The 27,475-nt window shown below is 54.8% G+C and overlaps 1 protein-coding gene across 1 annotated transcript; it reads right to left on the reverse strand.

Annotated features, from left to right (window-relative positions):
- Nucleotides 1-9,455: 9,455 nt before the first annotated feature.
- On the reverse strand, nucleotides 9,456-16,723 carry LOC132243319 (zinc finger protein 250-like). The gene is made up of 6 exons (XM_059714323.1): nucleotides 16,615-16,723; nucleotides 15,718-15,904; nucleotides 15,341-15,513; nucleotides 14,747-14,873; nucleotides 12,957-13,073; nucleotides 9,456-12,147 (listed from the first exon to the last, which is right to left on the reverse strand). The coding sequence occupies exons 1-6, from the start codon at nucleotides 16,693-16,695 to the stop codon at nucleotides 10,631-10,633; spliced, it is 2,202 nt and encodes a 733-aa protein (XP_059570306.1). The 5' UTR covers nucleotides 16,696-16,723; the 3' UTR covers nucleotides 9,456-10,630.
- Between the last annotated feature and the right edge of the window lie 10,752 nt (nucleotides 16,724-27,475).

The raw sequence follows: 27,475 nt of genomic DNA on the forward strand, positions 1-27,475 counted from the left end.
GGGCAAAAGGCGCAGCGCCGGGGACTCGCGCTCGCTTCCCGCCGGGCACGGCCGCGCGCCAGGGCACCCTTTGCGGGACACACGTACGGCCCTGGCCCCGGGCGCACGCACGGGCGCGCCCCGCAGGGTGATTTGCGCCCTTGGCCCGGGGCCCCGCCCCGCCCCGCCCCGCGGCACAGGCCGGGCCCAGCGGCACGGCACGGCACGGCACGGCACGGCGGTGCCCGGAGCGGCACGCGCTGCCCCCGTTTCTGCCGGGCAGCGCCAGCCTCGTCGTGGCGGGCGCCGGGACCCCGCGCGTGTGCTGTGGCGGCGGCCGCACGGCGCGGTCTTCTCCCGCAGCGCTTCCCGGTGCGCGTGCGCGCGTGTGGACCGGTGTCCCTGGCCCAGGCACCTGCACGGTGTTGGTGCGGGTGCGCCCGTGTGCCCGCCCCGGTCCCACCGCGCTGAGTCGTCTCAAGCGCCGGCAGCGAGGGCACGAGAGCCGCGTCCCAGTGTTGCTCGCTCCCACCAGCACCCCCTGGGCGCTGCTGGTGCCCCATAGTCCCTGTCCCCCCCCCCCCCCCCACAGGTCCCTGGTCCCCCCAGCTGCCCCATCTCACCCCAGCCAGAGCCCGGCAGCTGCAGCAGCTTTGGCTGGTGCAGGCAGTGGTGGATTGAGCCAGACCCTGCTGCAGGCTGTTGCACCCCTTGCCAGGGCTGGGGCTCCCACACCATGCCAGGAGGCCTGGCAAGAGCCACCACCCTGGCCTGGCTGCACAGCTCCCCAGCACCCCTGAAGGGCCCCCCACCTGCTCCCCCCATTGCAGGCGCCTCCCCGCAGCCCCCTGCCCTGCGCAGCCCCAAGCGCCCAGCCATGCAAACACACGCACACAGCCGCCGCCCCCTCCCCCCTGGTCTGGGGAGCTGCCGAGGACCCCAGCTGCAGGCAGTCCAACCCCCGCTCCTGGTAGACTTACCTGTATCCAGCTGCCAGTAGGGTTGTTCCCACTAATCTCTCTGGGTTTATGCTGGGCACATGCATATGCATGCGTGTCTGCATGTGCACGTGCACACGCTCATGGTGCCCCCTGCTTCCATTTCCTGCAAGTGGCACTATATTCTTCCATGTTTTTCCACAGCCTATGGTGGCAGTGGCTGCACATACACCTCAGCAGAAAGGGGCAGGGGGCAGTGCAGATGGTGCTCCCCACTCTTTTCCCTCCATCCTCCCCGTGTGCAAGGTGCCAGCTGCAAAAGCGGCAGGTCTGGCTCCCAACACTGCAGCCGGCGATGGAGCACAGTGGAGGCTGAAGTGTGTAGTGGGATGAGCGCCTGTATGGCTGGGGAGGAACCCAGCCCCTAAACCCTCACCCCCGTCCCAGTCCCTCCTGCAGGTGATTCTCTGTCCTGGGCTCTGGGCACCTTGCCCTTCCCCGGCCCCATCCCATGGCACGTGTTTGCAAGTGGCAGCAGAGGCAGAGAGCCTGATCTCACTCACTGATCCTGTAACATAGAAGATACCATATTTTATCATTTGAACTGCAAACTTCACAATGTGAAGAAGAAAGAAACCAAACTCAACTGCAACATATATTTTCCAAGCCTGGACTAAATATTAACATCAGATATATGGCACTCTATGTCCTGCCTCCCAGCTGATAAACCCAGGTAGCCAGCCTGCTTGTCACCAGATTTTGTCTCCCAAACTGTTCAGCACTTGCATTTTCACAGAGCAGTTTTTTGGTTTTTTTGAAAAACTGGCTTCTTTTCCACTGTAGCAAAGCATAACAGCTTCATGTTCTCCTTTGTCTGATGAAAGGCATTCAGGCCTGAATTTTTTTTTTTCTGGCAACTATTTAGTTGGTGTAGTAAAAGATATCACCTGTGCCCAGAGAGTTAGGTCTGCCTGATCTCACTCACTTGCACACATGCTTGAGGGGCATGGACTCCACATCCGGGGTTGAGGGGCAGCAGGAGCCTTCTCCTGTCCCGCTTGGTGCTCCCTGCCCTCCCTCTCCAGCCCTTGAGTGGAGGGGCAGCTGCTTCTGCTTCCCCCCAGTGCCCCACTCCAGGCCTTGGTGCCACTCCTTCCTCCCTTCCTGGCTCTCCTGCAATCCTCTGCTCTGGGAGCAACAGCAGCATCCAAGAGGAAAGGGAAAGAAGAAACAGCTTGTATCACTCCCAAACAGGAGTCTTCCCCCTGTTTGCAGGCCTCCAGGCAGACAGTGGGAAAAGGACCAGGACTGCACTGCCACAGCTAGGATTGGGCCCGTCACAGCTTCCCTGCCATCTGTCCCCCCGGGGTTCCCCCAACATCTTCCAAGTCAAGGTTGCATGGTTTTTGCCATGTTGCCAACCATCGCTCCATTACATCTTTCTGATATTTAATCACTCAGTGCCATAAAAACAGTAGAACTGGACTCATTTCTGCATAGTGCAGGGATTGGCAACCCCTGGCATGTGTGCCAATTAGTGGCATGTGGAGGCATTTTCCCCAGCATGCCATGACATGTGGGAGGAAATTGTATAAAAAACATTTTGTTTAGCTGCTGCAGGCATAGGGCACAGCTGTCCTGCCTTACCTGCAAGGGGACGCCACCTGGCTGGGGCAGGAAGCTTGGCCTAGGGGGATCCTGGCTCCGGGCTTGTCCCCCCTGCCTGCCACATACAGCACGAGTGGGACAGAGCTGCCCCCAGTGCATGGGCCTGGCCATGGGAGCTCCTGCAGCTACACCGGCCTTGCCCACCCGCAGCTGCCCTCAAGGGGCCAGGCCTGGGGCAGGCACTGTGCAGGGTAGCTGCTCTGCAGGCTCCCAGGTGGCTTGGCCCGAGCGAGCGCTGCCTGTGGCTGTTCCCAGAGCCGGAGGGGAGGGGGGGCTCCATCCCGCTTGTGCTGTGCCCAGCAGGCACAGAAGCTGAGCCGGGAGCTCCCAAGCCAGGCATCCTGCCCTGGCCAGGTGGTGTCCTCATGGGCAGACCAGGACAGCTGAGGGAGGGGAGGGGAGGGCAGGGCAGTGAGGGAGGTAAAAGTGTGGGAGGTAAAAGCCCAGATTGGTGCCTGGTATCGGGATGAGGCCAGAAAAGAGATCTTCCAGGCCAGGGCGCCCTGGGTGGCGGATGGGGAGGAGTGGTCTGCTTACTTCTCCAGGCTAAAGAAGAGCAAAAAGAAGCCCATGATGTGCCTGAGAGGCAGAACAGGAGCCAAGCACCGGTTGAAGGAAGGCGTGCTGGAAACAGTGACGGCTTTCTACCGAGAACTCCACACCGCACGACAGGAGGACCCGGGGAACACGCAGCAGTGCCTCCAGGGACTCAGCCGGGCCCTCGGAGAAGCCGAACAGCAGCAGCTGGAGGAGGAGTTGACACTGGAAGAGTTTGAGAAGACCCTCCAAAGGTTCAACAGTGGTGGGACTCCTGGGTCAGATGGCCTGCCCAAGGCGTTTTAAGTGACCTTTTGGGACCTGGTAGGCCCCGACCTGCTGGAGCTCTTTCGAGAGCAACTGTGGGAGGGCCAACTGCGGGCTGGGATGGACCGGGGCCTCAGGACCCTCTTGACACAAAGGGTCCGAGGGAAGAGTTGAAGAACTGGAGGCCAATCACCCTGCTGGACTTTGACTATAAGCTGCTGGCTAAAGCCTTGGCCGAGCGATTTAAATCTGTTCTAGGTTCCATCGTCCGTGAGGACCAGTCGTGCATGGTACCAGGATGCCAGATCCACGTGCCCCTGTTGCAACTGAGGGATGCGCTCCAACTGGAACGGGACAGACGGGAGAAGTGGGTAGTGCTGAACCTTGACCTGGAAAAGGCCTACGACAGCGGAAGCAAGGAATAAACCAAGGTCCTGGTCTATACGGACAACTTGAACATCCTGTGCTGAATAAGTGTGCTGTAGAGAGAGCCCTGTGGCACACATGGGCCTAGGAGGCAGCAGCAGGGGTCAAGCTCAACGTGAGCAAAAGCACCTGCCTGTCCGTGGGTGAGGTCAGGGATCTGGAGTCCCTGGGGGTCTCGGCCCCCCGCGAGGGGGCCAAGATCCTCTGGGTAGAGTTCGACCTTGAGCTGAACAGAAGGACAGACTGGGAGGAGGAGGCCAAAATGAAGCAGAGATTGCATCAGCCAATCACACAGTCAGCCTTGACTCCAGAGAACTTCCCAATCCTGGCCAAAACCAGTTGCAATTTCATTAATACATTATCAGGCCATGCTGGACAGTGGTGATGGGCTGGCATGACCACCTGTGTACTCAAGGAATCCTCCCTTCAGCAGTGCCATCTTAGCCCTTGAGGCTTCCACAGAGCCAGGTGATGCTGATACCAATCCCTACACCTTATCCCATCCCCTGTAGCCTTGAAGAATAGTTTATGTCCATCCTCCATATAACACTTCCCTTCTTCAGGGATCCGCAGTGTGGGGGAACCAGACAGCCCAAAGATGCTGGGTGCCAATCTGGCCTGGGTCAACATCCTCCTTGCTGTCTGACATGCGAATCCTTTTGGTGTCAGGATAAAACCTGCAAGGTTCACAGGGCACTGTATTCCTTGGCAGGGTGGTCCCAAGAGCTGCTGTTCCAGGACACGTCTATGATGACTGACCAAGGCTTAGACAGGTGAATCTTCATCATTTCTGGGCCCATGTTGTGCATCTAAAACCATCTGTCTTGAGAAACTGCCTCTCGTAATAGCTACAACTCGTCGGTCCTCTTCCCACGCCTGGCAAGTCCAGGGGCTTATAGCAGACTGGACTGAGCCCAGACTCCTTGGTCCTCTCCCTGGAAGTGGTAGGAAAGTGAGGTCCAGCAGCCCAGATCAGAAGGGTTATAGAAGCAGCCCTGTCTTTGCGTTGGGGAGGATTAGCACAGGGGGCCGAGATTGGGAAGGAGATTGTAGGCTAGTAGCAGCTGTCAGGACTGCTGGCTTTTCCTCCAACACTACACCACTCCACCTCAACTCCCATCTCACCAGGATGAGGAGTAGGCTTCATTATGATTTGTGAAGTACCTTTGAGTCCCTGGAGAAAGCTGCTGTCCTGATCCAGAGCCATTGGTAGCAACTGGCTCAGCCTGTGCCTACACACAACCCCATATCAGGTTTAGCTGCCCCTGTCCTCAGAAACTGAGGCCTTCAGTGCTCTTCCAGCTTGACTGGCCTCTATATTCTGCCTTTTCTTCCCCATGGTGCTGGTAACTAGGATCTGTCTAGTAGTAGTAGTATTCTTAATATTAATATCCAGGGTAGTAGAGCTAATAATAGCAACAGTAATAACGCTATTACTGCTACTAGTGTTGTTAAATTAATACTAATAGCAACAGTAGTAATAAAATTTTTGCTACTGCTATAATAGAAATAATAGTAGTAGTAATAATACCCAGAGTAGTAGCAGCAATATCAGTATTCCTATTAGCACTGATAATAGCCACAGTAATAAAAAGAGCAATAGTAGTAATAAGAACATTACTACTATGGGCATTAGTGCTAGCATAGCTACTATCATGTGTATAGTATCATAGCATAGCTACTACACTTGGGTGTCTCTTTTAGAGGTGTTGCATCCCACAGAAGATCCCGACCTGCAAACCCAGCTTCAAGGTGACGCTGAGGTCCATGGAGAACCTGGATGGCATTTGGTGTTAGACATAAGAAGCAGCAAACTGCCCTGGATCAGAAGGGGATACGAGTCTAGCTTGTATTTGCACCCATGTGCGTCTACCCTGCCCTGGGTCTTGTCTCTCTTTCTAGTGAGGAGACAAAGGCAGCTTGAGCTGCGGGTGGCTCCTGGTCAGATGAGCAGGGGCTGAGCATTGCACCTTCAAACCAAGCAGTTCCCCCACTCTGCCTTTCCAGCTGGCCCAGTGTCCCAGAAGGTCCTGTTATGTCTCAGCTCCATGTTCGTGGGGAGCCCTGGCACAGGACGCAGCCTGTCTGACTCACAAAGAATTTCCACCCCCCTCCCCTCCTCTCCCTGAACAAGAACTGATTAGGAAAGACAATGAAGATGCAGTGGGAGACACACCTAAAGCCCTCCAGATAAAGGAGCAACTCCCCTGGTCTCATTTGCATCAAAGATGGAAGCAGATGACAACTCATTTAAATGGGAGATGGGACAGGAATGCACCTTCATTAGCATTCAGGATGGAGAACAGAAATTCCAAGACAAGGACTGCAGTGAATTCTGGGACCAGAAAAGCAGGGGAGCACTGCATAATGGGGGATCTGTGCTCCAAAAGCTAATCAACTCACATTTACACACGCCCACATCAGCACTTATCAGAACAATTCTAATCTGGATTTACAAAGGACTTTTTCATTTCCCCCCTCCTCCCCCCACACCTCATTTAACCTGAACTAAGCAGAAGTCAAGTTTACTAGGCATCTCAGGCCGTATGTTCCCTGGTCCCCTATGGGAGGCTTATTTAAACTTGATTGACTAAAACTCGGTTGCCGGGTTAAGGAATGCTAAGGCAAGAGACTGAGTCTGAGGGGGTATGGGCAACATCTGAACAATGGTAAAGGGTACATCACAGCATCCAGCCCGTTGGAGCCCTGACCAGAAATGCTGTCATACTTTTCCTGAAATAACTGGTGGAAGTCCTCCCCACCAAGTTTATGAACACTCCAGTAAATCCCTTAAGTCTTTTAACAGACTAAGATCTGGAAGTCATGCTAAACTGAGGCTTGTTCACAACAGGTAAAAATACAAAACCCTGATGCTGCAAGCTATCTATTGTTTCTGAAGAAACAAGGAGGTATCCCATCCAGTATATCTGCTATCCATAGGAATTTCAAGCTGGCTCCTAAGTGTCTGGTTACTCCTTAAAACCTTGTTTTTCCTGGTTGTTAATCAGTTTCTTGAGATGTTCCAAACCAGATAACCCATTGCCAAGAGAAAAGACAATTATTTACACAATTAAAAGAATGCTTTGAAGAAGCTGACCCGAGGGTATAACAATCTGTAAAATCAGCAAGCAAGTGTGCTTCAAGAGAAGAAATCTGACACCATCTGCTGTTGTTCTCAAGAAGTTGGAAGAACTAGATCGTCTCCCTTCAAGGATTGTGCTGAGAACTTTACCTGTCAGCAAACAACCCGAGTGTCTTGGACTGGTGAAGTCTTTGAAAAAATTATCAAGGCTCACATTTGTGAGAGCCCAGCAGGACAAATTATGCTGAGGGGAAACCAGCAAGGGTTCGTGGCAGGCAGATCGTGCCTGACCAATCTAGTTTCTTTTTATGACCAGGTTACACAACGCCTGGACACAGGAGGAGGGGTGGATGTCATATACTTAGACTTCAGGAAGGCCTTCGATACGGTATCCCACCCCATACTGGTGAACAAGTTAAGAGGCTGTGACTTGGATGACTACACAGTCCGGCGGGTGGCGAATTGGCTAGAGGGTCGCACCCAGAGAGTCATGGTGGATGGGTCGGTTTCGACCTGGGAGGGTGTGGGCAGTGGGGTCCCGCAGGGCTCGGTCCTTGGACCGATACTCTTTAATGTCTTCATCAGTGACTTGGACGAGGGAGTCAAATGTACTCTGTCCAAGTTTGCGGATGACACAAAGCTATGGGGAGATGTGGACACGCAGGAGGGCAGGGAACAGCTGCAAGCAGATCTGGACAGGTTGGACAAGTGGGCAGAAAACAACAGAATGCAGTTCAACAAGGAGAAATGCAAAGTGCTGCACCTAGGGAGGAAAAATGTCCAGCACACCTACAGCCTAGGGAATGACCTGCTGGGTGGCATGGAAGTGGAAAGGGATCTTGGAGTCCTAGTGGACTCCAAGATGAACATGAGTCGGCAGTGTGACGAAGCCATCAGAAAAGCCAATGGCACTTTATCGTGCATCAGCAGATGCATGACGAATAGGTCCAAGGAGGTGATACTTCCCCTCCATCAGGCGCTGGTCAGACCGCAGTTGGAGTACTGCGTGCAATTCTGGGCGCTGCAATTCAAGAGGGATGCGGATAACCTGGAAAGGGTCCAGAGAAGGGCCACTCGTATGGTTAAGGGCCTGCAGACCAAGCCCTACGAGGAGAGACTAGAGAAACTGGACCTTTTCAGCCTCTGCAAGAGAAGGTTGAGAGGCGACCTTGTGGCTGCCTATAAGTTCATCACGGGGGCACAGAAGGGAATTGGTGAGGTTTTATTCACCAAGGCGCCCCTGGGGGTTATAAGAAATAATGGCCACAAGCTAGCAGAGAGCAGATTTAGATTGGATATTAGGAAGAACTTGTTCACAGTTTGAGTGGCCAAGGTCTGGAACGGGCTCCCAAGGGAGGTGGTGCTCTCCCCTACCCTGGGGGTCTTCAAGAGGAGGTTAGATGAGCATCTAGCTGGGGTCATCTAGACCCAGCACTCTTTCCTGCTTATGCAGGGGGTCAGACTTGATGACCTATTGAGGTCCCTTCCGACCCTAACATCTATGAATCTATGGTGAGACCCCAGCTCTCGCTCTTTTCTCTGTAGCATAGATTTCTGAACCTGAACTGTACTAGTTAAGCTTGAGCTAAGTTTCCCCAAATACTTAGTGAACCCAGGGTAGTGTTGTAATTGTTTGTGTTTGTTTTCTCTTGCATGTCTATTACTACTAGTACCATTATACATTTCATATACTTACCAATAAAGAACTTTTATAGTCAAACTGGTAGTAACTGGTTGTATGTTTCTTTCTCTACTTTCCTTCCCCACTTGCTCTGCAGCAACACTTCTTTTACCTAAGCCAAAGATTCCTGTGATGCCCAGAAATACTGTGGGGTCTGCTCATCAAGAGGCTACCACTACTAGGACAGTTAGGACAAAAGATTGGGATGTGCTGAGTTTGAAACACATAAGGGGATCAGCTTGTACAGGCTGATTGACCCAGTTTGGCTCAGATGTGCCCTAATGAATTGAATGCTGGCCCATGAGGGTGTCAGCTGGACACCCAGCCGGATTCAGAGGGATTCTGCTTACACGTGTGCTTGTGTCTGACTGCGGTTTATTGTTACCTTAATGAACTGATACCTGGCATATGAGACTGTCAGCCTGTCCATGCTGATCAACCTGGCCGGGTCAGGCGTGTCACATTAATTTGGGTGTGTTTGTGTGTATGACTGATTTGGTGACTGGAGGGACCCAGCCTCATTGAAACTGAGTCCTGCAAGATAGCTCCAGTGGGGGTGAGGACCTGCAGAAGGGAGAGATACAGCTCCGTATGGAAACACCAGTACACAAGCAGCACATTGATAGAATTACAAAGACCCTAGAAATGTATCCCTAGTAAATAAGCACACCCTAAGGTGATAGGCAAATCTGGTAACAAACCCATCTCTCTGCTCCCACTCAAGGCTGTTGGGCAGGGGGGGTGGGGGCTAGGGGGAGCAGCAGGGAATCATGGGGCACTGCTGCCAGAGCTGGGGTAGGATCCTAGGGTGCTATGCCCAGGTTCTCTCTGGCACCTTGCATTTTATTTGGACAAGCACAAAAGAAGCCAAAGCAAGTTCCTCCACACAAGACATGGTATATTGGGATATTAGTGATCAGGGAACATTCCCTAGACGACATGCTGCATTTCACCCAGACAATGGCCTCATACTCCTTCCACCCTTCCACAGTAGAAGCAGGACCTGCCACAGGCTGCACCTCCTTCCCCCTGCCCTTGACGACCTGCTACTGGGTACTTTGGGTTCTGTGGTGCCTTACAAGGCCCATAGTCTGCATGAAATATTTCTGCACTCCAGCAGCAGGAGGCTGCTTGCTTGAATGCAGCCACTTGCAGATGCTGAGTAGGTAAGCATCTACAAGCCCTCCTTGCGCTGCTGGCAGAATTACGGTTGCTCCCAGGTGCTGATGCACTGGTATTTGGCCAGGGAGGAGAAGCTGTGGAAGCTATCCTCACACACAGAGGACTCATGTCTTTTCTCCTTTGTGGATGCATGGGTGTCAGGCCAGATGGAAAATTGGCTGAATCTCTTCCCACACTCTGAGCACTGGTGTGGCTAGTCCCCTGTGTGGATGTGCTGGTGACTGACCAGGCTGGAGGACTGGGTGAATGTTGAGCCAGGTGGGAGGAATTGGTAAACCTCTTCCCACACTGAGCACTGATCTGGCTTCTTCCCTGTATGCATCTGCTGGTGTTGTGCCAGATTGGAGGAATGAGTGAAACTCTTTCCACACACAGAGTTCTGATGTGGCTTCCTATTTGTGTGCTCACGCTGGTGTCTGGCCAGGCTGAAGGAGTCGGTGAGCCTCCTCCCACATTGAGAGCACTGATATGGCTTCTTTGCTGTGTTGATAGGTTGGTACTGCACCAGGTGGGAGGTCTGGGTGAAGCTCCTCCTACACAGAGCTCTGATGTAGCTTCTCTCCTGTGTGGATGTGGTGGTGCTAGGCCAGGTGGGATGAAATAGTAATGGTCTTCCCACACTTAGGCCACTGATTTGGCTGCTTCCCTGTGTGCATACTCTGGTGTGTGGCCAGGCTGAAGGCCTGGGAGAAGTTCTTTCCACACATAGCACTTCTCCCATGTGTGGATATGCTGGTGCTGGGCCAGGTAGGAGGAACTGGTAAAGCTCTTCCCACACACAGAGCACTGATGTAGATTCTTCCCTGTATGCATGCACTGGTGTCGCACCAAAACAAAGAAAGGGGGGAAGCTCTTCCCACACTCAGAGCACTAATATGGCTTTTCCCCCATATAGATGCACTGGTGTTGTGCCAGATTGAAGGAATAAGTGAAGCTCCTCCCACACACAGAACACAGATGTGGCTTTTCCTCTGTGTGGACATGCTTGTGTCGTGCCAAAGTGGAGGAATGGGTGAAGCTCTTCTCACACACGGAGCACTGATGTGGCTTCTCCCCTGTGTGGATACGCTGGTGGATGGCCAGATTGAAGGAACGGGTGAAGGTCTTCCCACACACAGAGCACTTATGTGGCTTCTCCCCTGTGTGGATACGCTGGTGCTGGGCCAGTTGGGAGGAACAGGTGAAGCTCTTCCCACACACAGAGCACTGATGTGGTTTCTCCCCCGTGTGAATGCGTTGGTGTGGGGCCAGGTGGGAGGAACAGGTGAAGCTCTTCCCACACACAGAGCACTGATGTGGCTTTTCCCCTGTGTGGACACGTTGATGCCGGGCCAGTTGGGAAGACTGGATGAAGCTCTTCCCACACACAGAGCAGTGATGTGGCTTTTCCCCTGTGTGGATGCGCTGGTGCTGGGCCAGGTGGGAGGAACAGGTGAAGCTCTTCCCACACACAGAGCACTGATGTGGCTTCTCCCCTGTGTGGATCCGTTGGTGTCGGGCCAGGTGGGAGGACTGGGTGAAGCTCTTCCCACACACAGGGCACTGATGTGGCTTCTCCCCTGCATGTATGCGTTGATGCTGGGCCAAGTGGGAGGACCGGATGAAGCTCTTCCCACACACAGAGCACTGATGTGGCTTCTCCCCTGCGTGTATGCGTTGGTGCTGGGCCAGGTGGGAGGAACGGGTGAAGCTCTTCCCACACACAGAGCACTGATGTGGCTTCTCCCCTGTGTGGATATACTGGTGCCGGGTCAAGCTGGACAAAAGAGTGAAGCTCTTCCCGCATTTAGGGCACTGATGTGGCTTCTCCCCTGTGTGCATATGTTGGTGCGTGGCCAGACAGTAGGACTGGGTGAAGCTCTTCCTGCACTCTAGTTTCTTCACTTTGTGGATGCACTGGTTCATGGCCAGGCTGGAGGAGTGGGTGAAGTCCTCCCCACCCTCAGGGCACCAATGTGGCAGGGCCCGGAGTGAGGGGCAACTAAAGCTTTTCTGGTACTGAGGGTAGGGGTGGGCTGTAGTCCTGGGCTTGGCCTCCTGCTTCCCTCTCAGGCCCTCCCCACTGGCTTGATTCGGACATACGGCCTTTTTCCAGTGGAACTTGGCCTCATGGCTCTTCAGCTCCACAAATCCTTCCATGCGCCTGGGGCTCTCTTTGGCTTCGGTCCTTTCTCCACTCTCACGCCCAAGAGAAGATAGGCCCTGCTTCACTACTATATTCTCCTCCTGCTTTTGGAGCCTCCCCTGGCTCTTGAGCCATTGGTCTTCCTCAGGTCTCAAGGACTCCATCTTGACCAAACTCCCTGGGTAAGTCCAGGGTAGCTCCAGGTTTGCAGGGTCTTTTTCAGGACTTTGCTCCTGAGCTCTGCTTAGCAACCAGGTGCCTCCTGCATGCGGAAGAGAAAATTGAGGTTAGTCCCTTCCCTGATGGCACAGGCCAAACACTGCGATTCCCTCTGTGCAATACCCTCTGTTGTCATGGGCCTTGAGCATGACTTGGCACAAAAGACCTTGGCACTTACGCTTTCTGAAGAGGACAAGGTCTTCCTGCCAAACCCCAAGTGCTGGGGTTGAGGGAGGGGCACGTCCCTGTGCCGGGCTAACGTTCCCTGCTCAGTGGAGGTCAGAGCCAGACGCTCAGGATTTCTGGCCCAGCTGTCAGCCCCAACCCCTCGGGACCTGCTGGGAGAAGCCACCGTAGGACATGTGTTAGGACACGACCTGAATGGCTTCCTGCTCTAACAGGCCCAAGAGAGCAGAGTTCCCTCAGTTCCAGGTTGACCTGATCAGAAAAACACCAAGCAGAGTCCCAGCCCTCTCTTTTGACCTACAGCAATGGCTACAAAGAGCTTCAATCTACCATGCTGATTTCCATGAGGAAATACAAATCCTATCATGCCTTGGGAGAGCCTGCTAGAGGTATAGTTACCCTGGGCTGACGAATCAGCTTTCACACTGCTGCATAAAGATTGAAATTAAAGACCATGGTATCCCAGGGAAACCAGATGTCTCCTAGCAGTTGTAGTTAGGTATAGAACAAAGGAAAGGCTGACGGGACATGTGACAGCATAAGCAATTTGAAGTCAGAAACCTGGAAGGGCTGTTCTAGGCAGGTCTGCAGGTTCCAGGCCCCTGTCACTGTGGCCATGGAGCATTTGTGAGAGGGGAGTCAGGGCAGGGGGCAGCCACAACTCACCTAGCAGCAGGTCCTCTGTCCTTGAGATGTCTCCACAGTCCTCATCATCACAGACCCAGAGCTCCTCCTGTCCTCGTGCAATGCGGCCGATTAAGTCAGGGGTGGGACCACGATATCCTGTTTGGGGCAGAGGTTAAAAAGAATTCATGACTGGGTACTGGATTCCATATAACCAACTGGGATTTGGGGAATAGATCCAATGAACTCAAGGATTCTACTGGGGTTTTGAAGGACAAGGGAGGGTGGACATTTAGGATTCAAGAGAAGTTACCCAGGTGCTGGAGGGATGGTCATGGGGAAAAAAGTACCCACCACTTTGAGATATAAAAGGGATGGGAGGCCAAGAGAGTTCCCAGGGACAGGGGTGGAGATGCAGTGACATGTGATGTGCTAAAGAGCAGAAAGATAAAGCTTTTATTAGTTACAATGAACCAAAATGAAGAGACACTGGACACACTGGTGGCTGGATAACACCTGTCTTATCATTGTCATTCCAGGCAATGGAATGGAAGTGAGTTTCTTCTCTGGGAACGAGGCCTGGCAGCACTGACAGAATCCAGGACAAATACCTGATCAGGACATTTCTTTTTGGGAGAGAGAATCATTCCTCAACAGGGCAGAGAAAGGGAAGATTTTATAAGAACTGCAGTGGCAACAAAAGCAATCATCCTATCCAGTGGGAAGATCATGCCAGAAGGGGAGATGAGCACACAAGCTAGGAAATCCTGCAGGGTTTGAAACAAAGGTCCTGGGAGTCCTTGATATGGACAAGAGAAGGCATAAGGAGACACCTTTTGCAGTACATGAAAGCTAATAATGTATGTATGGTCGCCATGGCCTTTCCTGGGCAACTAAAACCCTTGGAGTCCTTCCCAAAGTAAGTCCTTCAGGGGAACTGGAGGGAAAAGAAAGCACTAGAAAAGCAAATTTACCCGGTACAAGGTAAGTCCCTCAGCCCTACCCACAAGCCAGAAAATCCCTGTATCAGAGACCCTCCGGAAATGACAACCCATTTTCACCAGTCCTGCACCGACCCCACCTCTTTTTATCACCATGATGGGCATCAGGTATGCAGAGGGATGTTGGGAGGAAACAACAACTTCCGTGAACAGCAGAGCAAGCTCGGGAGCAGGTCTCCAAGCAAACACAGTCAAGCCAGAGTCTGTGGAGATGAAGACTGTAGGAAGAAACATGGGCAGAAGCTTCTAGGGATGCGAAGATAGAAGTACCCAGATTCCGTCGTACATGCACAAGTCACTAGATACGGAGTCAAGGAAATGTGAATCCCAGGGATGGCAGCGGCAGGGGCTGATAAGACTTCCATTACCCTCTGCTGGGTCACAACCAAAGGAGGAGAAAGGGGTTTTAAGCAGCACTGATTGAGCATGCTTGGACTGTCAGACATGTGGGCCAGGACATGCCAGGTGGGACAGGTAAGAAATCGGAACCATTCCCCATGGAACAGCTGGCAGTGAATTTTTCTACCCAATTAATTGGAGATGACACAACCATGCTGAGAAGGGGAAGGGAGACGTATTCGCCAAGACATGACTGGATATGGAAGCACCGCTTACAAGAACGGGGAAGACTCAGGTGAAGGCGGCCAGATCTAACAGAGCAGGAAATGTTGGTGTGAAACATGAGAGATGCATGATCACACATGGAGCCATGGGGAGGATGTGGATTTCAACCCCCCCGGCAAAAGTTGGAGGAGAGTGCCGAGATGCAGGGAGGAGACGATAAATGTCAGCGCTGACACGGCTGCAGGGAGAAGCAGGAAACAGCGTTACCCAGGGAAACGAGGGCTCTCCAGTTCTTCAGCATCTGGTCCCGGTAAAGCCCCTTCTGTGCGTCTTCCAGCAGCTCCCACTCCTCCCGTGTGAAATACACAGCCACGTCCTCAAAGGCCTCCTGGAGCTGCAGGCACAAGCGTTACTCCATTAGTGTCTCCTGGTCCAGCTGCCTCCAGCCCCCGCCGCCCTCTCCACAATCCCTCTGCGCAACACCTCTCTGCAGGCTGGGCCATGACACACAGAGGTGCAAAATGCCCCCTTCTCCACTGACAGGGGATGTGGGTGCAGCCATAGACATAGGGTCCATGTGTCTGCCTTGGACCAGCTCATCGCTTTCTACGTGCTTGGTAGCTGAGGCAGAATCTTTACTCCACAACCGTGGCCCGGCTCGCCCGTGCCAGCACCCCTGGCTCTTGGCACTGCAGGGCAAGCTCTGGCAAATGCTGGCTGGGTGTGGCTGCAGCACCCGTCACCAGAGGCTTGTTGCTCCTTAGCTCTCTCTGCTCCCCAAAATCTTGACAGCTACCCTCGCTCCCCTAGCCATGGCCCCAGCTGCACTCCCACCCCAGCTGGAGCTGGTGTCCTGCTCACCTTTGTGGTCTCCGCCTGCTTTGTCAGCTTCCCCTGCCCCTGCTGCAGTTGGCTTCGTTCAGGACTCAGGGAGCCCCTCTCCCCCAGCCTCCCTGGGGAAGTCCTCAGCAGCTCCAGGTTTGCAGGCCCTTCTTCAGGTGGCTGCTGATGAGCTTTCTTCATGGTTCTTGCACCTGTGGGTGGGGAAGACAATGTACGACTCAGGCCGGGTGCTGCTGGCAGGAGAAAGCCCTGTTGTTGTCCCGTACTGGCCCGTGAGTGTGGTAGCCGGAGGCCTTAGTGTGTGTGTGTGGGGGGGGGGGGGGGGGGGTGGAAGAGACTACAGACAACCCCTGCGGCACTCAGACCCACGCCCCAGCCTGCACCCGGCCCCTCACCTGACTCTGGATCTGGAAGGGGCTTCACTCTGGGGCCATGAGGGGGCTGGTCCCGAGGCCTTGGGCTGTGCCTCTGTGCTGCCTCCTCCAGAGGCACATCTGCAGTTTGGGCCCGTGGCTCCTCCAGCACCACAGCACGCTGCATCCTGTCTGAGGCCACCTCCTCGCCCTGCACGCTCACCGTGACCTGGGGACAAGAGGAGCGTGTCACCGGGGAGCGGGGACTGGGACAGACGGGGGGGCAGGAGACATCCCCCAGGCACACGGACACGGGGTTGGCAGCACCCACGACCAGGGTGAAACGCTCCGTGGAGCTCCTCGTCCTCCACCTGCCCCAGCCAAACCCCTCCGCCAGGGTCTCTGCCTCGGCCCACGTTTCCACCCTGCTCCCCACGCCCAGCCCCGCATCTCCCGGGGCAGGACGGCCGCGGCAGCTCCAGCACCGCCAGCTCCGCCGCCTGCTCCTGGCTGTGGCTGCGGCACAGCTCCCGCAGGCAGGTGCAGACCTCCCCAGGCCCTCGGCCCCCGCAGCGCAGCCCTGGCCGTGCGGCTCCAGGCACCGGCGCGGGGAGCTGGTGCGGGTGGCAGCGCTGGGTGTGCGGGGCGGGGGGGGGGGGGCACGGGCTGCCTCACCTCCTGCCCCCGCCTCTCCCGGCGCGGCACCGGCTCCTCCTCGCGCCCCCGCGCCGCTTCCCGCAGGGCTGAGGCTCCCCCGACCCCGGCCTGGGCCGCGCCAGACACTCGCCCTGCCCCGCGCGCTCCTGCCGGGACACCGCCCCGCCCGGATGCCCCTGACAGCCCGCAGCCCCCGCCCGCCCGCACAGGCGGGAGGGACCGGGGCTGCTCCAGGAGCCCCCGCAGCTCCCGGCCCCGGCGGCGCCCGCACTTCGGACCTACCGGATAGGTCTCCCCGCAGCCGGGCCGGCGGCGCCTGCGCCCTGCCTGCTCCGCCTCTGCTCCCCCGCCGCGCCCGGGCATGCGCAGTGAGTCGTGCCCGAAGGCGGTGCGCGCGGGGTACGGTACCAAGTGAGCGTGGCCCGGAGCGCCGGCGGGGCGGGTTGGGGTGTCTCAAGCGGCCGCAGTAGGAGAGGTCGGTGCCAGTCCCAGGGGCCGGGAAGAGGACGGCGGCCAGGAGTGGATACCCGGACACGCGCACACGATCACCCCCGTCCTGTCCCTGTAACGCACCGCCACCTCCTTCCTGCCCCCGGGCTCCAGCCTCAGCCCCTCCTGCAGCCTCTGCCCGCCCGGGCCCGGCTTGTTCCGCCGCTCTGGGGCACGGCCCCCACCCTGGTTCTCACAGGATACATATACATGTGCATATATATGCACACACGCACACATTTTTATATATATGTAAGCACATATATACTTACAGACGCACTCAGGCATGCTGGCATGCATATGCACACATACCTATATACATGAATACACACACACCCACAAACATGATACATATACACATGCATGTGCATACTTCCATATATATATATATATATATATATATATGTATGTATAGACATATATGCAGCTACACATACACACATGCAGCCAATACATACATACATACATACAGTACTTACATATGCATGCATTTACGCACACATACATGCATATACACATGCACACATATTACATACATATATCTGCTATTCATACATATATAGAGATACTTATATATAGACACACAAGCATACCTACATAGACATATGTATATATTTACACACACACATATATAGATAGATACAGATAGATATATATTACATAATAGTACACCCGCATACAGACATACACAACCCAGGCCTCCAGGGGACCCCCCCACTTCCCCCCAGGATCCACCTGGGAGAGTGCACTGTTCTCTGCTGCGGGAGCCTGGGAACCATGTGGTTGTACTGAGGCAACGGCCACAGGTCCTTGGTGCGGGGGGGCGCTGCAGAAGAGATGAAACCCCCCCTGGGTGCAGTTGCCACCAGATCCACCACTTCTACCATGAGGGACAAAGGGGCCACTGCGTGGATTGCAGGCAGCCGCCCATCAGGCCAGTGGGCCATGAAGATCCCACCACGAGCACCAGATGCTGGCTCGCCTTGGCCTGCCAAGAGGAGGGGTGGAGGGATGCAGAACCCAGGCCTCCAGGTCACTCACAGTTATGCAGGACCCTGGCCTCTAGGACACACATGCATACATCCACACACGTGCACAACACACACACAACACAGGTGTCTGACACACTCACAGCATCCAGACCCCTGGCTCACACACCTACACCTACACAACCCCCCCCCCCCAGGTGTCCAGGACATGCAGAAACCTGGCTGAGAATTTCCTGTCCAGTCCCTCAGGGCTCCCACAGAGGCTCCCCCTAAATGTGAGACCCCCAACACCCTCTCCCCACTGTTTTTTTTACAGGGCCTGGTTTAAATACCTCTGAGCTGGGGCTTTCTCCCTCTCTAACACCCCAAACCTGCTCCCTCTGACCCCCCCCCATACTCAGAGCTGGAGGAAGGGGTCCCCAACCCAAACCAGCCAGGGCCAGAGCACCCGCAACCTTCCCCCCACCTCCCAGAAAATCCAGGCATCTGGGCCCCCAGCCCCCCCTGCTCCCAGCTCTCATCTCACAGCCCCCACTCTCCTCCCAGATAACCCAGGCATCTGGGCCCCTTACCCCACTGACCTGGCCTCCCGGGGTGGTGGGTCTGCAGCTCAGCCCCATGGTTCCCTCCATACCCCGGTCCGGGAGACAAGGACACATGGTTGGCCTCTATTCAGCTTATTGTCCACTGTCCCCTCCAGGTCCTTTTCTGCAGAGTTGCTGCTTAGCAAGTCAGTCCACACGCAGCCTGCACCAGTGCAGGACAGGCTGGGGACCAATCATCCCTTTTTCCCCACGTCCACTTTTTTTCCCTTCTCCCATTCTCAAAACAAAGAAGACACCATGAAAACCAGCAAAGGAACCCCAAATACCTCAAAGATCTCTTTTTAATTGTTTTTTTTTTAACCCTTCCATAGTTCCTGGCTGGCTTCAGGCCACTCAGTGGCTGTTTTTTTTTCCTCCTCTGCAAATTTCCACCCATGCCCACAGACCAGGCTGGTTTGTGTAGCTTGGGTCATAAAGTACTTTGGGGGAAATCCAGACAAATACATAAATTCAGGGAACTATATAGGCATAAAGTGTTCCCTTGTTGTGAAGGCAGCAAACAGCATCCTGGGCTGCATTAGTAGGAGCATTGCCAGCACATGCAGAGAAGCAATTCCTCCTCTCTATTCAGCACTGGTGAGGCCACATCTGGAGTCCAGTGTCCAGTTGTAGGCCCCCCACTATAGAAAGGATGTGAAAAAAATCAGGACCCCTGATTTGTCCAGCAGGGGCCCTATGTTACTCTGCACTTTCCTTTTGCTTGCTATGTATCTGCAGAAGGACTTTTTATTGCCCTTAATTGTTGAAGTCTAACTAAGGTCCAGTCTTGCCTTGGCCTGCCTGATTCCCTGAAATAGTGCGCCAGGGTGGTGTATGCCTCCTTGGTGGTTGCCCCCTGCTACCACTGCCTGTAAATCTCTTTCTTTGCCCCCAGTCTTTCCTGGAGTTCCCTGTTCAGCCAAGGGGGCTTTTTTATTCCCTTAGCCCCTTTCCTGCATAAGGGGATAGACTCCTTTTGTTCCCCAAGGATCACTTCCTTGAGAAACCTCCAACCTTCCTGGGCCCCATTTGCTTGATGCTCTTGAGTTCAGCCACCTCACTAACTAGCCTTCTAAGTTTGCTAAAGTTGGCACTCCTGAAGTCTAACACTTTAGCCTCACTGGATATTTTTCCTACCCTTCGCTGGATAGTGAACTCTACCAAGTAATGGTCACTATCTCCCAGGTTCCTGTGCACTCGCAGGTTCCCCACGAGATCATCCCCTGTTGCTAAGACCAGGTCTAGCAAGGCACTGCCCCTGGTGGGACTAGACACCTCCTGGGTTAGGTGGAGGTCCTGCACAGTGTAAGAACCTCCATGAGAGGCTTGTTTTGGCTGTCTGTTCCTCCCAGCAGGTGTCCGGGGCTCATTTTGGTCCTGTACGATGGTTTCCGCTCAACTTTGTGGGCCACAGCAGCTTGGGCTTGTGAAGAGAAATGAGGTGAGAGGTGTGGAGGGGAGCAACATATTCCACTGCCCCCAGCCCCCTCCCCACCCAGAAAACCCAGGCATCCAGTTCTCCCACCAACCCTGCACTCTCACCGGTGCAGGCAGCTGCCCGGGTCCCGCTCTCTGTGACCTTGATCTTCAGCTCCTGCGGGACCTGAGACACAAGAGGGGGTTCCCAGCTGGAGTGGGGGGGGGGTAAGTGGAGGGGTCCCTGCCAGGGGGAGGCCACGGGGGTCATAGGGAGACCTGACAAGCCCAGGGAACACGTTGAAGATGTAGATTCAGAGGTAGGCAAAACACAGCCCATGAGGTGGGCCCCTGAGGCCATTCTATTTGGCCCACAGCGCCCCTAAAATTTAAAAAAAATTAATATTTTTCTGCCCCGATGGGCTGCTGAAGGTGACAGGAGCCAGCAGCAGCAGGATCCCCCCAGCCTGCTGTTGCTGCTGGCAGTGGGGTCTGTGCCCCCTGCACCCCACAAATCTCACACCCCCATACCCTGCCCCCACAATTTCCCACATATACACGCACCCCAACATACTCTACACCCTGCCGCACAACCCCCACTCAAGCCCTCCCATACCTGACATACAAGAGTGAGACTTTATTGCTGAGTTGTCATGCAATCCCCTACACACACATGCACAAATGCCATGACATTTTTTGTAATGAAATTAAAAGATGTTGTAGTCTAGGTGTCTGGTTCTTAGTGCATGATTTAGTTTTTTTCTGGTTTTAAGGTGCCAGCCCCCACCCCCCCGAAAGCACTTCCAAGGCCAAGGGCAGGGGGGACTTCTGGTGGCAAAGGTCAGGGGTTTTGGGAGGACTCCTGGTCCCAATGTGGTGACCAGGGAGCAGGGCAGCTGCCCAGGGCAGGGCTCCCCATGGAGCCCCCAGCAGCTGCCAGACCTCGTTGTGTGGCCCTCTGCCCGAGATAATTGCCCACCCTGGGGTTGGCCACAGGAGCTAGGCGTCTGCGCTCTGCCCCGACCTCCCTCCCTGACCAGGGACCCAAGGCAGACTGCGGGTGTGGGCCCAGGTGCTGGTGGTGCTGGCAGTGCCAGGCTGGTGGGAGTCCAGAGGCACAGGGCGGGCCTGGTGCTGGGTGCCAGGGGCTGGGGCCAGGGCCAGCTGTGCTGCACAGACATATGAGTAGATTCTGGCACCTCCATGCCTGGCCCAGTCTGGTCCTGCTGCTGTGCCCCCTACATGCCTGAGTTGGGGTTGGGGGCAGGGTCACCGGGTTTGGCTAACTTTGGGGGGCATCAGGGCTGAGTACACGGGGTCCTGCTGTGATGAGCTCTGGGGTGCACACTGCCCGCTGGGCACCACAGCCCCCACCTATGCAACTGGCTCTGGGGTAGGAGAGCAGGGCCTGGGAGTTGGAGGGCTTCTCTGATGTGCCCCGCTCATGGGGGGGGGGAGCATGGAGCTGCAGAGCCAGGCCTGAGCACAGCCAGCCCAAGGGGTCCAAAGGGTGAGGGCAGGGCACTGGGTGGGTGGGTGGGTAAGTGGTGGAAGGGGAATGCCTGGAGGGGCTGTGAGTATGACCCGAGCAGGACAGAGTGTCCTGGGCCCCGAGCCAGGGGAGCATCAGGTGTGGGGGTCTTGGAGCAGAAGCAGCCACCCTGTGTACCCTGGGGTGCTATGGCCATGGGGAATGCCCCCACTCCTCCCATGGCCTGTGGCCGAGCATCACCTTCACAGGATGCCTTCGGGGAGGCTGTGGTCGAGCTGTTGCTGACAGGGTTTGTGGATGTGCGGGTGACAGGTAAGTCCTCATCTCCGCGCTGGTGCTGCCCCGTGGGAGACTAGCCTGGTAGACTCCATGTGGTACTCTAGGGCTGCCCCTACACACCCCGAGCTAAATGCAGCACCTGGCTCTACTCAGCTCCTTGAGATTTGAAGCACCTGGGCCCAGGGGATTGGGGTCCCGTGGCAGACTGAGGGGTGCGCCAAGGGGCCCAGCCAGCTCTATGATTCTCCTCCCCAGGCTCTCACCCTCAAGTGCTGCTCCCAGCCTTTCTCCAGCTATCCCCAGCCAGGGCCCCCTACTCACTCCCAGCAGGTAGCAGAGCAGGGGGCACAGTGGGGCTCTCTTACATGGGGCTCACACAAAGCTGGTGGAGCCATGCCTGGAAGGACTGGCAAGTGCCCCAAGGAGAAGAGCAGGAATCAGCGCTGTGAGACTGGGCCCCCTCCAAGATGTGGTCTGGTTCATCCTCCCTGGGGGTCAGTGCTGTGGAGCTCGCTTGAGGTTGCAGGGCTGTGGGCTGGACTGGGCTGGGGAGAGGACCCATGTCCTGCTCCTGCCCCCCCACCTGCTCCCAACCAACAGACCTCACTGCTCCTTGACAGCTGAGAGAGAAGCTGGGAGTCCTGGCTCCCATCACCCCCACTCCGCCTCGTCTGCCAGGTCTGGGTCCAGGGGTTCATCTCAGGGCTAGTTGTAGTGGGAACAGGAGGAGCCAAAGGGCCCAGCAGGGAAAGGGTTAACATTCCCACTTGTTGGGGGGGGGTGTCACTCCAAGGTGGGAGATGAGAAGTCTGCATGCCACAGATTAGCATGGGGCTGGAGGACCCGATGGGCCATGATTTCCTGCAAGAAAAGAGATGTGAGGGGGTCAGCTGGCCCTGGTCCCCCATCGTATTCTCTGACCTCCCTCCTCCCCCTCTGAGCCTGCAGGGATTCCTTGTTACACCCCTGTCCACCCCACCGCTCAGGTACCACATCCACCTTGTGCCAGGCTCACCAGGGCCGGGGTGGACAGCAGGAAGCTGATTTTGCACCACTGAGGCTGGTCTGCACAAGGGACAGAGAGGAAAAGGGTCAGCACAGGAGTCCAAGACTCCCTGGGGCAGCATCACTGATCAGGAAGCCTCTGGCAGGGCCGGTGTCCCTACGGCCGGGGCCTGGCAGCATGGTGTTCCCATCTCCCCTTAGCAGAGCCCCAGGACCTCTGGGGTTAGCATCTCTTCACAGAGGGGCCTAGACTCGGTGGGTTCAGTAGTGCCTATAGTCCAGACCTCTGCGGGGATGGGCATCATCTATACAGGATCCTTGACATCTCTAGGGCTGGCAGTCCTCTAGTGAGGGGGCCTGGGCCCTCTAGGAGGTCCCTGATGTCTGCGGAGGTGGGATCCTCTCTGCGGGTCTCTGGGTTCCTGATGGCCCCCACACCCTGCCTCTGTGGCAGCAGCGACCTCTGTCCCTGGCGGGTCCTACCCGGTCATGGTTTCAGACGCTCTCCAAGACCACCCTCATCAGCTCTTCCAGGTGTGGGTCCTGGCCCAGGTTCCCTGAGATCTGCAGGCACCCTGCATGGGAGCAGGGGAAGGTTAGACCCTGCCAGGGCCTCTGATCATCAGCCATGCCCGCTGGGCCAAACACCTGAGTTACCACACCTGCCCCTGATGCGACCCTCCCAGTTCTCTACGACTGGTTTATCTTCTGCAAGTGCCACTCACCACTTGCCTCGAGCTGCAGGCATGTCTGCACACAGCCTCAGTCTGCCCCAGCAAGCCTTGCTTTCACTGCTCTCTGGTTCTCCTGACTCAGTTTTGGTTTTTCCCAACCCTGATCCCTGCTCTCCCCTGGAACTTGGTGCTGCCTCTCTCCCTGGTTCCAGATTGCAGCTCTCTCACTGCACTGTGCCTCTTGGATCTCTTATCAGTCGTCCTGCAACTTGGTCCCTGCGCTCACTGGCCTGCTGGCCCAGACCCTGACCCGACACTTGGGTCCCACCTTACTGACCCCACAGTTGTTCCTAGTGGCTGACTGCAGGCCCAGCCACCTATGTCCTGGCCAAAACTTCAGATCCTGCCTGTGGCCCATGGGAATGGGGGTCCATGCAGACACCTCTCCCGGCTGCTGGCTTGTCTGAGGGGCCCTTACCCATCCTGCTCTTGTTGCTTTTGGAAACCTGCCACTGGATGGGAAGGCCCTGGCAGCCCAGCTGCTAGGTGTGTGGGGCAAAGCTCCCTAGGCTCATGTTTCCCCTGAGAGCAGAGGAAGTTGCTCCAGACCCACCAGCGCTGCCTGGGCTTGGATAGCTAGGGGGCCTTTGTGGGGGGAGGGTGGGGAGCTGGTACAGGTGCTCCTCTGGGTCTCGTTTTGCCTCAACCTCTGCAGACACAGGGCTCCTTCTTGGTGCACTGGGGCAGGGGACCTGAAAAGGAGGTTCCCTTTTTCCATTCCTTCATTGCAGCAGCCAGACCCTGGAGCACTCCTACAGAGGGAATTGCCTCCTCCCTGCATGGGGCACTGCTGGCTGCTGCTCTCTGAGGGGGTCTAGCTGGGTTTCCCCACCAGAGTCCATGCTCCCCAGCTCTACTGCAAAGGGGCAGTGGAGGCTCTCCCCCAATGGCCTCTCCAGACTGTGTCCTCAATGGTGGCTGGGATGGAAGCAAGGTGCTTTCTTCCCCAACAGACTCCCCTTCTTTCCGCTAGGGCTAGGGTTGCCAACCCTCCCAGATTGGCCGGGAGTCTGCTGGAATCAGCATTAATCTCTGCTACTGAAAGCAATCCAGAAGACTGATATTGTGAATGGGTTGAACAGTACAATTAATGACATGTCTCGTTGGAAATAAAAATCTCCTAGAATAGCTTCAGTCAGAGCTGGCAACCCTAGCCAGGGCTGAAGTTGACTGTCTGGCTGGCCCTTGTCTTGGCCTCCTTCTTCCTATGGGACATGGGCGACTGGTGTCTCCCAAGTCTGGGGGGCACCAGGTCATTGACTGGGGGAAGGGGGTCCCCAGTGACCAACTGCCAAGCCCGAGGTCATCAGTGGTGAAACCAGAAGTGCACTTCTGCCTTCATGACTGGCGTTTCCAGGGGCTGCACAGCCAATCTCAGGGGTTGCACATGCCCTGCCCCATGCATCACCAATGCTATGGCGGTTCGGAGAAAGAAGAGTTCCCTACCAGCAATGGCTCCAACTGGGCTGCTTTGTTGTCATCCCTGCCATGATCCTCCATCCTGTAAGAGCCAATGGGCCCAAGGGTCCCTCCTGGAGTCAGGAGGTGCAGCTTACAAAGGGGGGTCCCCTTTTCGAGCCTCTCAGCCCCACTCTCCTCCTAGGGTTCCTCAGGTCACCCCAGATGGAGTCTGACTTTTGTTTTGCATCTTAATGTCATTTGCTAGCAAGACTGGAGTGAGGGCTCCTGGCCCCTCCGTCCTGAGCTCTTCCAGCGCCTCTTAGAGAAAAGCTTCTCCAAACCAGCAGTACAGGAAAGCTTCTCCCTCCCATCTGCTGCAAGTGTTGGTGTCTTCAAACGCAAACAGCAAAACCTGTGAAGAGTTGGCTTGCTGCCTCCCTCGCACAACTGCATTTGGAAAACTGACAATTGGTGCTGCAGGTTTTTTATTGCTGTTTAGTTTCATTTTTTTATTTTATAACTGTTCAGGCCAACCTGGGGTTTTGGGATAAAAGCCAAGGAAAAGAACAATCCAGTCTTAGAAAGCATTCATGTTGCTACCTACACCTAACACTGACTGTTAGAAACACTCATTACAAGTTTTCAGAACTAAGAGTCATTGTCTCACAACAACAGTTAAGTAACTTGTTTTTTTGTAATTAGTCTCTCTATTCACTCTTCTAATAAATGAATGCTTAAAGTATTTGACAATATGTGACTGGTCAATTGACTGAGTATTTTTTGACCTGTCAAACACTCAACCCTAATCCTCCTGAAGGTCACAATCTGCCCCTACCCCAATCTGACAGGGTTGTACAATATGAACAGGGGATTTTAGTACACCATATCCTGGATAGGAGCCACCAGCATGTTCTTGCTGCAAGAAAAGCCAATAGCATCCTGTGCTGTGTAAGCAGGATGCAACTACATGCAAAACCCTGCATCCTGATTGGTTGTGCCACCTAACTGGCATAAACTGATTGAGTTATGAATGGATTCTCATTACTGGGTCCCTTCGTAGCATTTCATGAATAGACTGTTGCTTACAAAAGCTTATGCCTTCTCCATTTCCACTGCCTGAGCCTCCCAGCTCTGAATATGCCAGGCAGAGAAGGGGGGAGCTCCCTGAGCAAAGGCCAGGGCACAAAGAGCTAGGACTGAGCTTCTGCCCCAAACTTGCCCTGTCCAGCTCCATAGCAGGGATCAGAGCTACCCACAGTAGGGGAGAGCAAGGAACTTGCCCCGGGGTCTGGCACTGCAGGGGCTAGGATAGTGGAGCACGGGAATGCCCCTGAATAGCCTTTCCACAGCACTCACACCATTTCCTTTCTGCATTAGTGCCACACTGGGGCAACAGGCACTGAACCACCATCCAAGTGATAATGATCTCCTCAGTCTCTAGCCTCAATTGCCCTTGTTGCACTCTAAGATGGTTACTTCTTGTCCTGTCCCCTTACCTACATGCTCTGCTCCCACCCTCTATAACACCACTCTTCACCGCTGGTGCTCCTCAGTCTGCTGTTCTCCAAACTCAGCAGTTCTTCTAACCTTTTCTTCAAAAACATATTTCCTAGGCCTCTAATCATTTTAGTTGCTCACTGCTAGACTCTTTCCAATTTCTCTACATGTCTCTTGATGCACGTTACCCAGAACTGGACCCAGCACTTGAAGTGACGCCCCCTGCCCATTATTCAATTCTGTTACCCATTGCTGAATAGAGCAAAATAATCATTTCCTTTGATTTGCAGGCAATATTCCTCCTGTGAACACAGCTACCGGCTATTTTTTCTGCAACAAGAACATGCTGCTGGCTCATATTCAGCTTATGCCTAGTTAAAATCCCCAGATCCTTGTCTGCAGTCCTGCGGCCTGGCCGTCTGTATTGGTGCACGAGACTGTTCTGCCCCAAGTTCAGGATCGACTGAATCACGTTTCATTAATTTTGGACAATTTCTCAAGTTTATCAAGGTTATTCTGCAGCCTAATCTTACCCTCCAAGGTATTAATTTTGCTAAGTATGCTTTCAGTTCTGTAATCCAAATCATTAATAAAGATACCGAACAAGACAGATCCCTGGGGAACCCCACTTGATACCTCCTCCCATTTCCATTGAGCTGCTGCTGACTGCTGTAGGAGTTCCGGTTATTCTATGTTGTAGTCACGCTAAACTATAGTGCTGAAAAGTAGTGTGGGAGAAAGAGGCCTCATGGCTGCTGGATGAAAAAAATAAAAGTAAAAACCCATTAATGAGTGAAAAGATACTGAGTCAAAGAAGGGGGTACAGACACAGCAGCTGAAAATCTTGAGGACAAACGTAAAAAGAAAGAACTCACTAAGGAGATAGAGATCACAAGAAAACAAAGTGAAGGTGTGTAAAATTTGCAAAAGAAACAAGCACAGATGATCATTTCCACAGAGAGAGATAAGAATTGGCGGGGGGGGGGAGGGGGGAGGGGCAGGGGCCTTTTTTTTTAATGTCATGTCAGGGGCCAAAAGAGCCAAATTCATTCCAAATTCTATCAACTGTTCAAGTCTACGTGACGCAACCACCGGCAAGTCTCTTTCCCTCCAGACTCTTCAGCCTGGGGCTTTAGACACCCCCAGATCCACGGCAGGCATCCTATATGCAAGTCCCAAGTCCAGAGACCTTGGGGTTCAAATGCCCCCTGAGTCTCTCACTTGCCCCAAGCCAAAAGGTGAAGGAGCAAATGAGAG

The sequence above is a fragment of the Alligator mississippiensis genome, chromosome 11, assembly GCF_030867095.1.
Source record: "Alligator mississippiensis isolate rAllMis1 chromosome 11, rAllMis1, whole genome shotgun sequence".
NCBI classification, from domain to species: domain Eukaryota; kingdom Metazoa; phylum Chordata; order Crocodylia; family Alligatoridae; genus Alligator; species Alligator mississippiensis.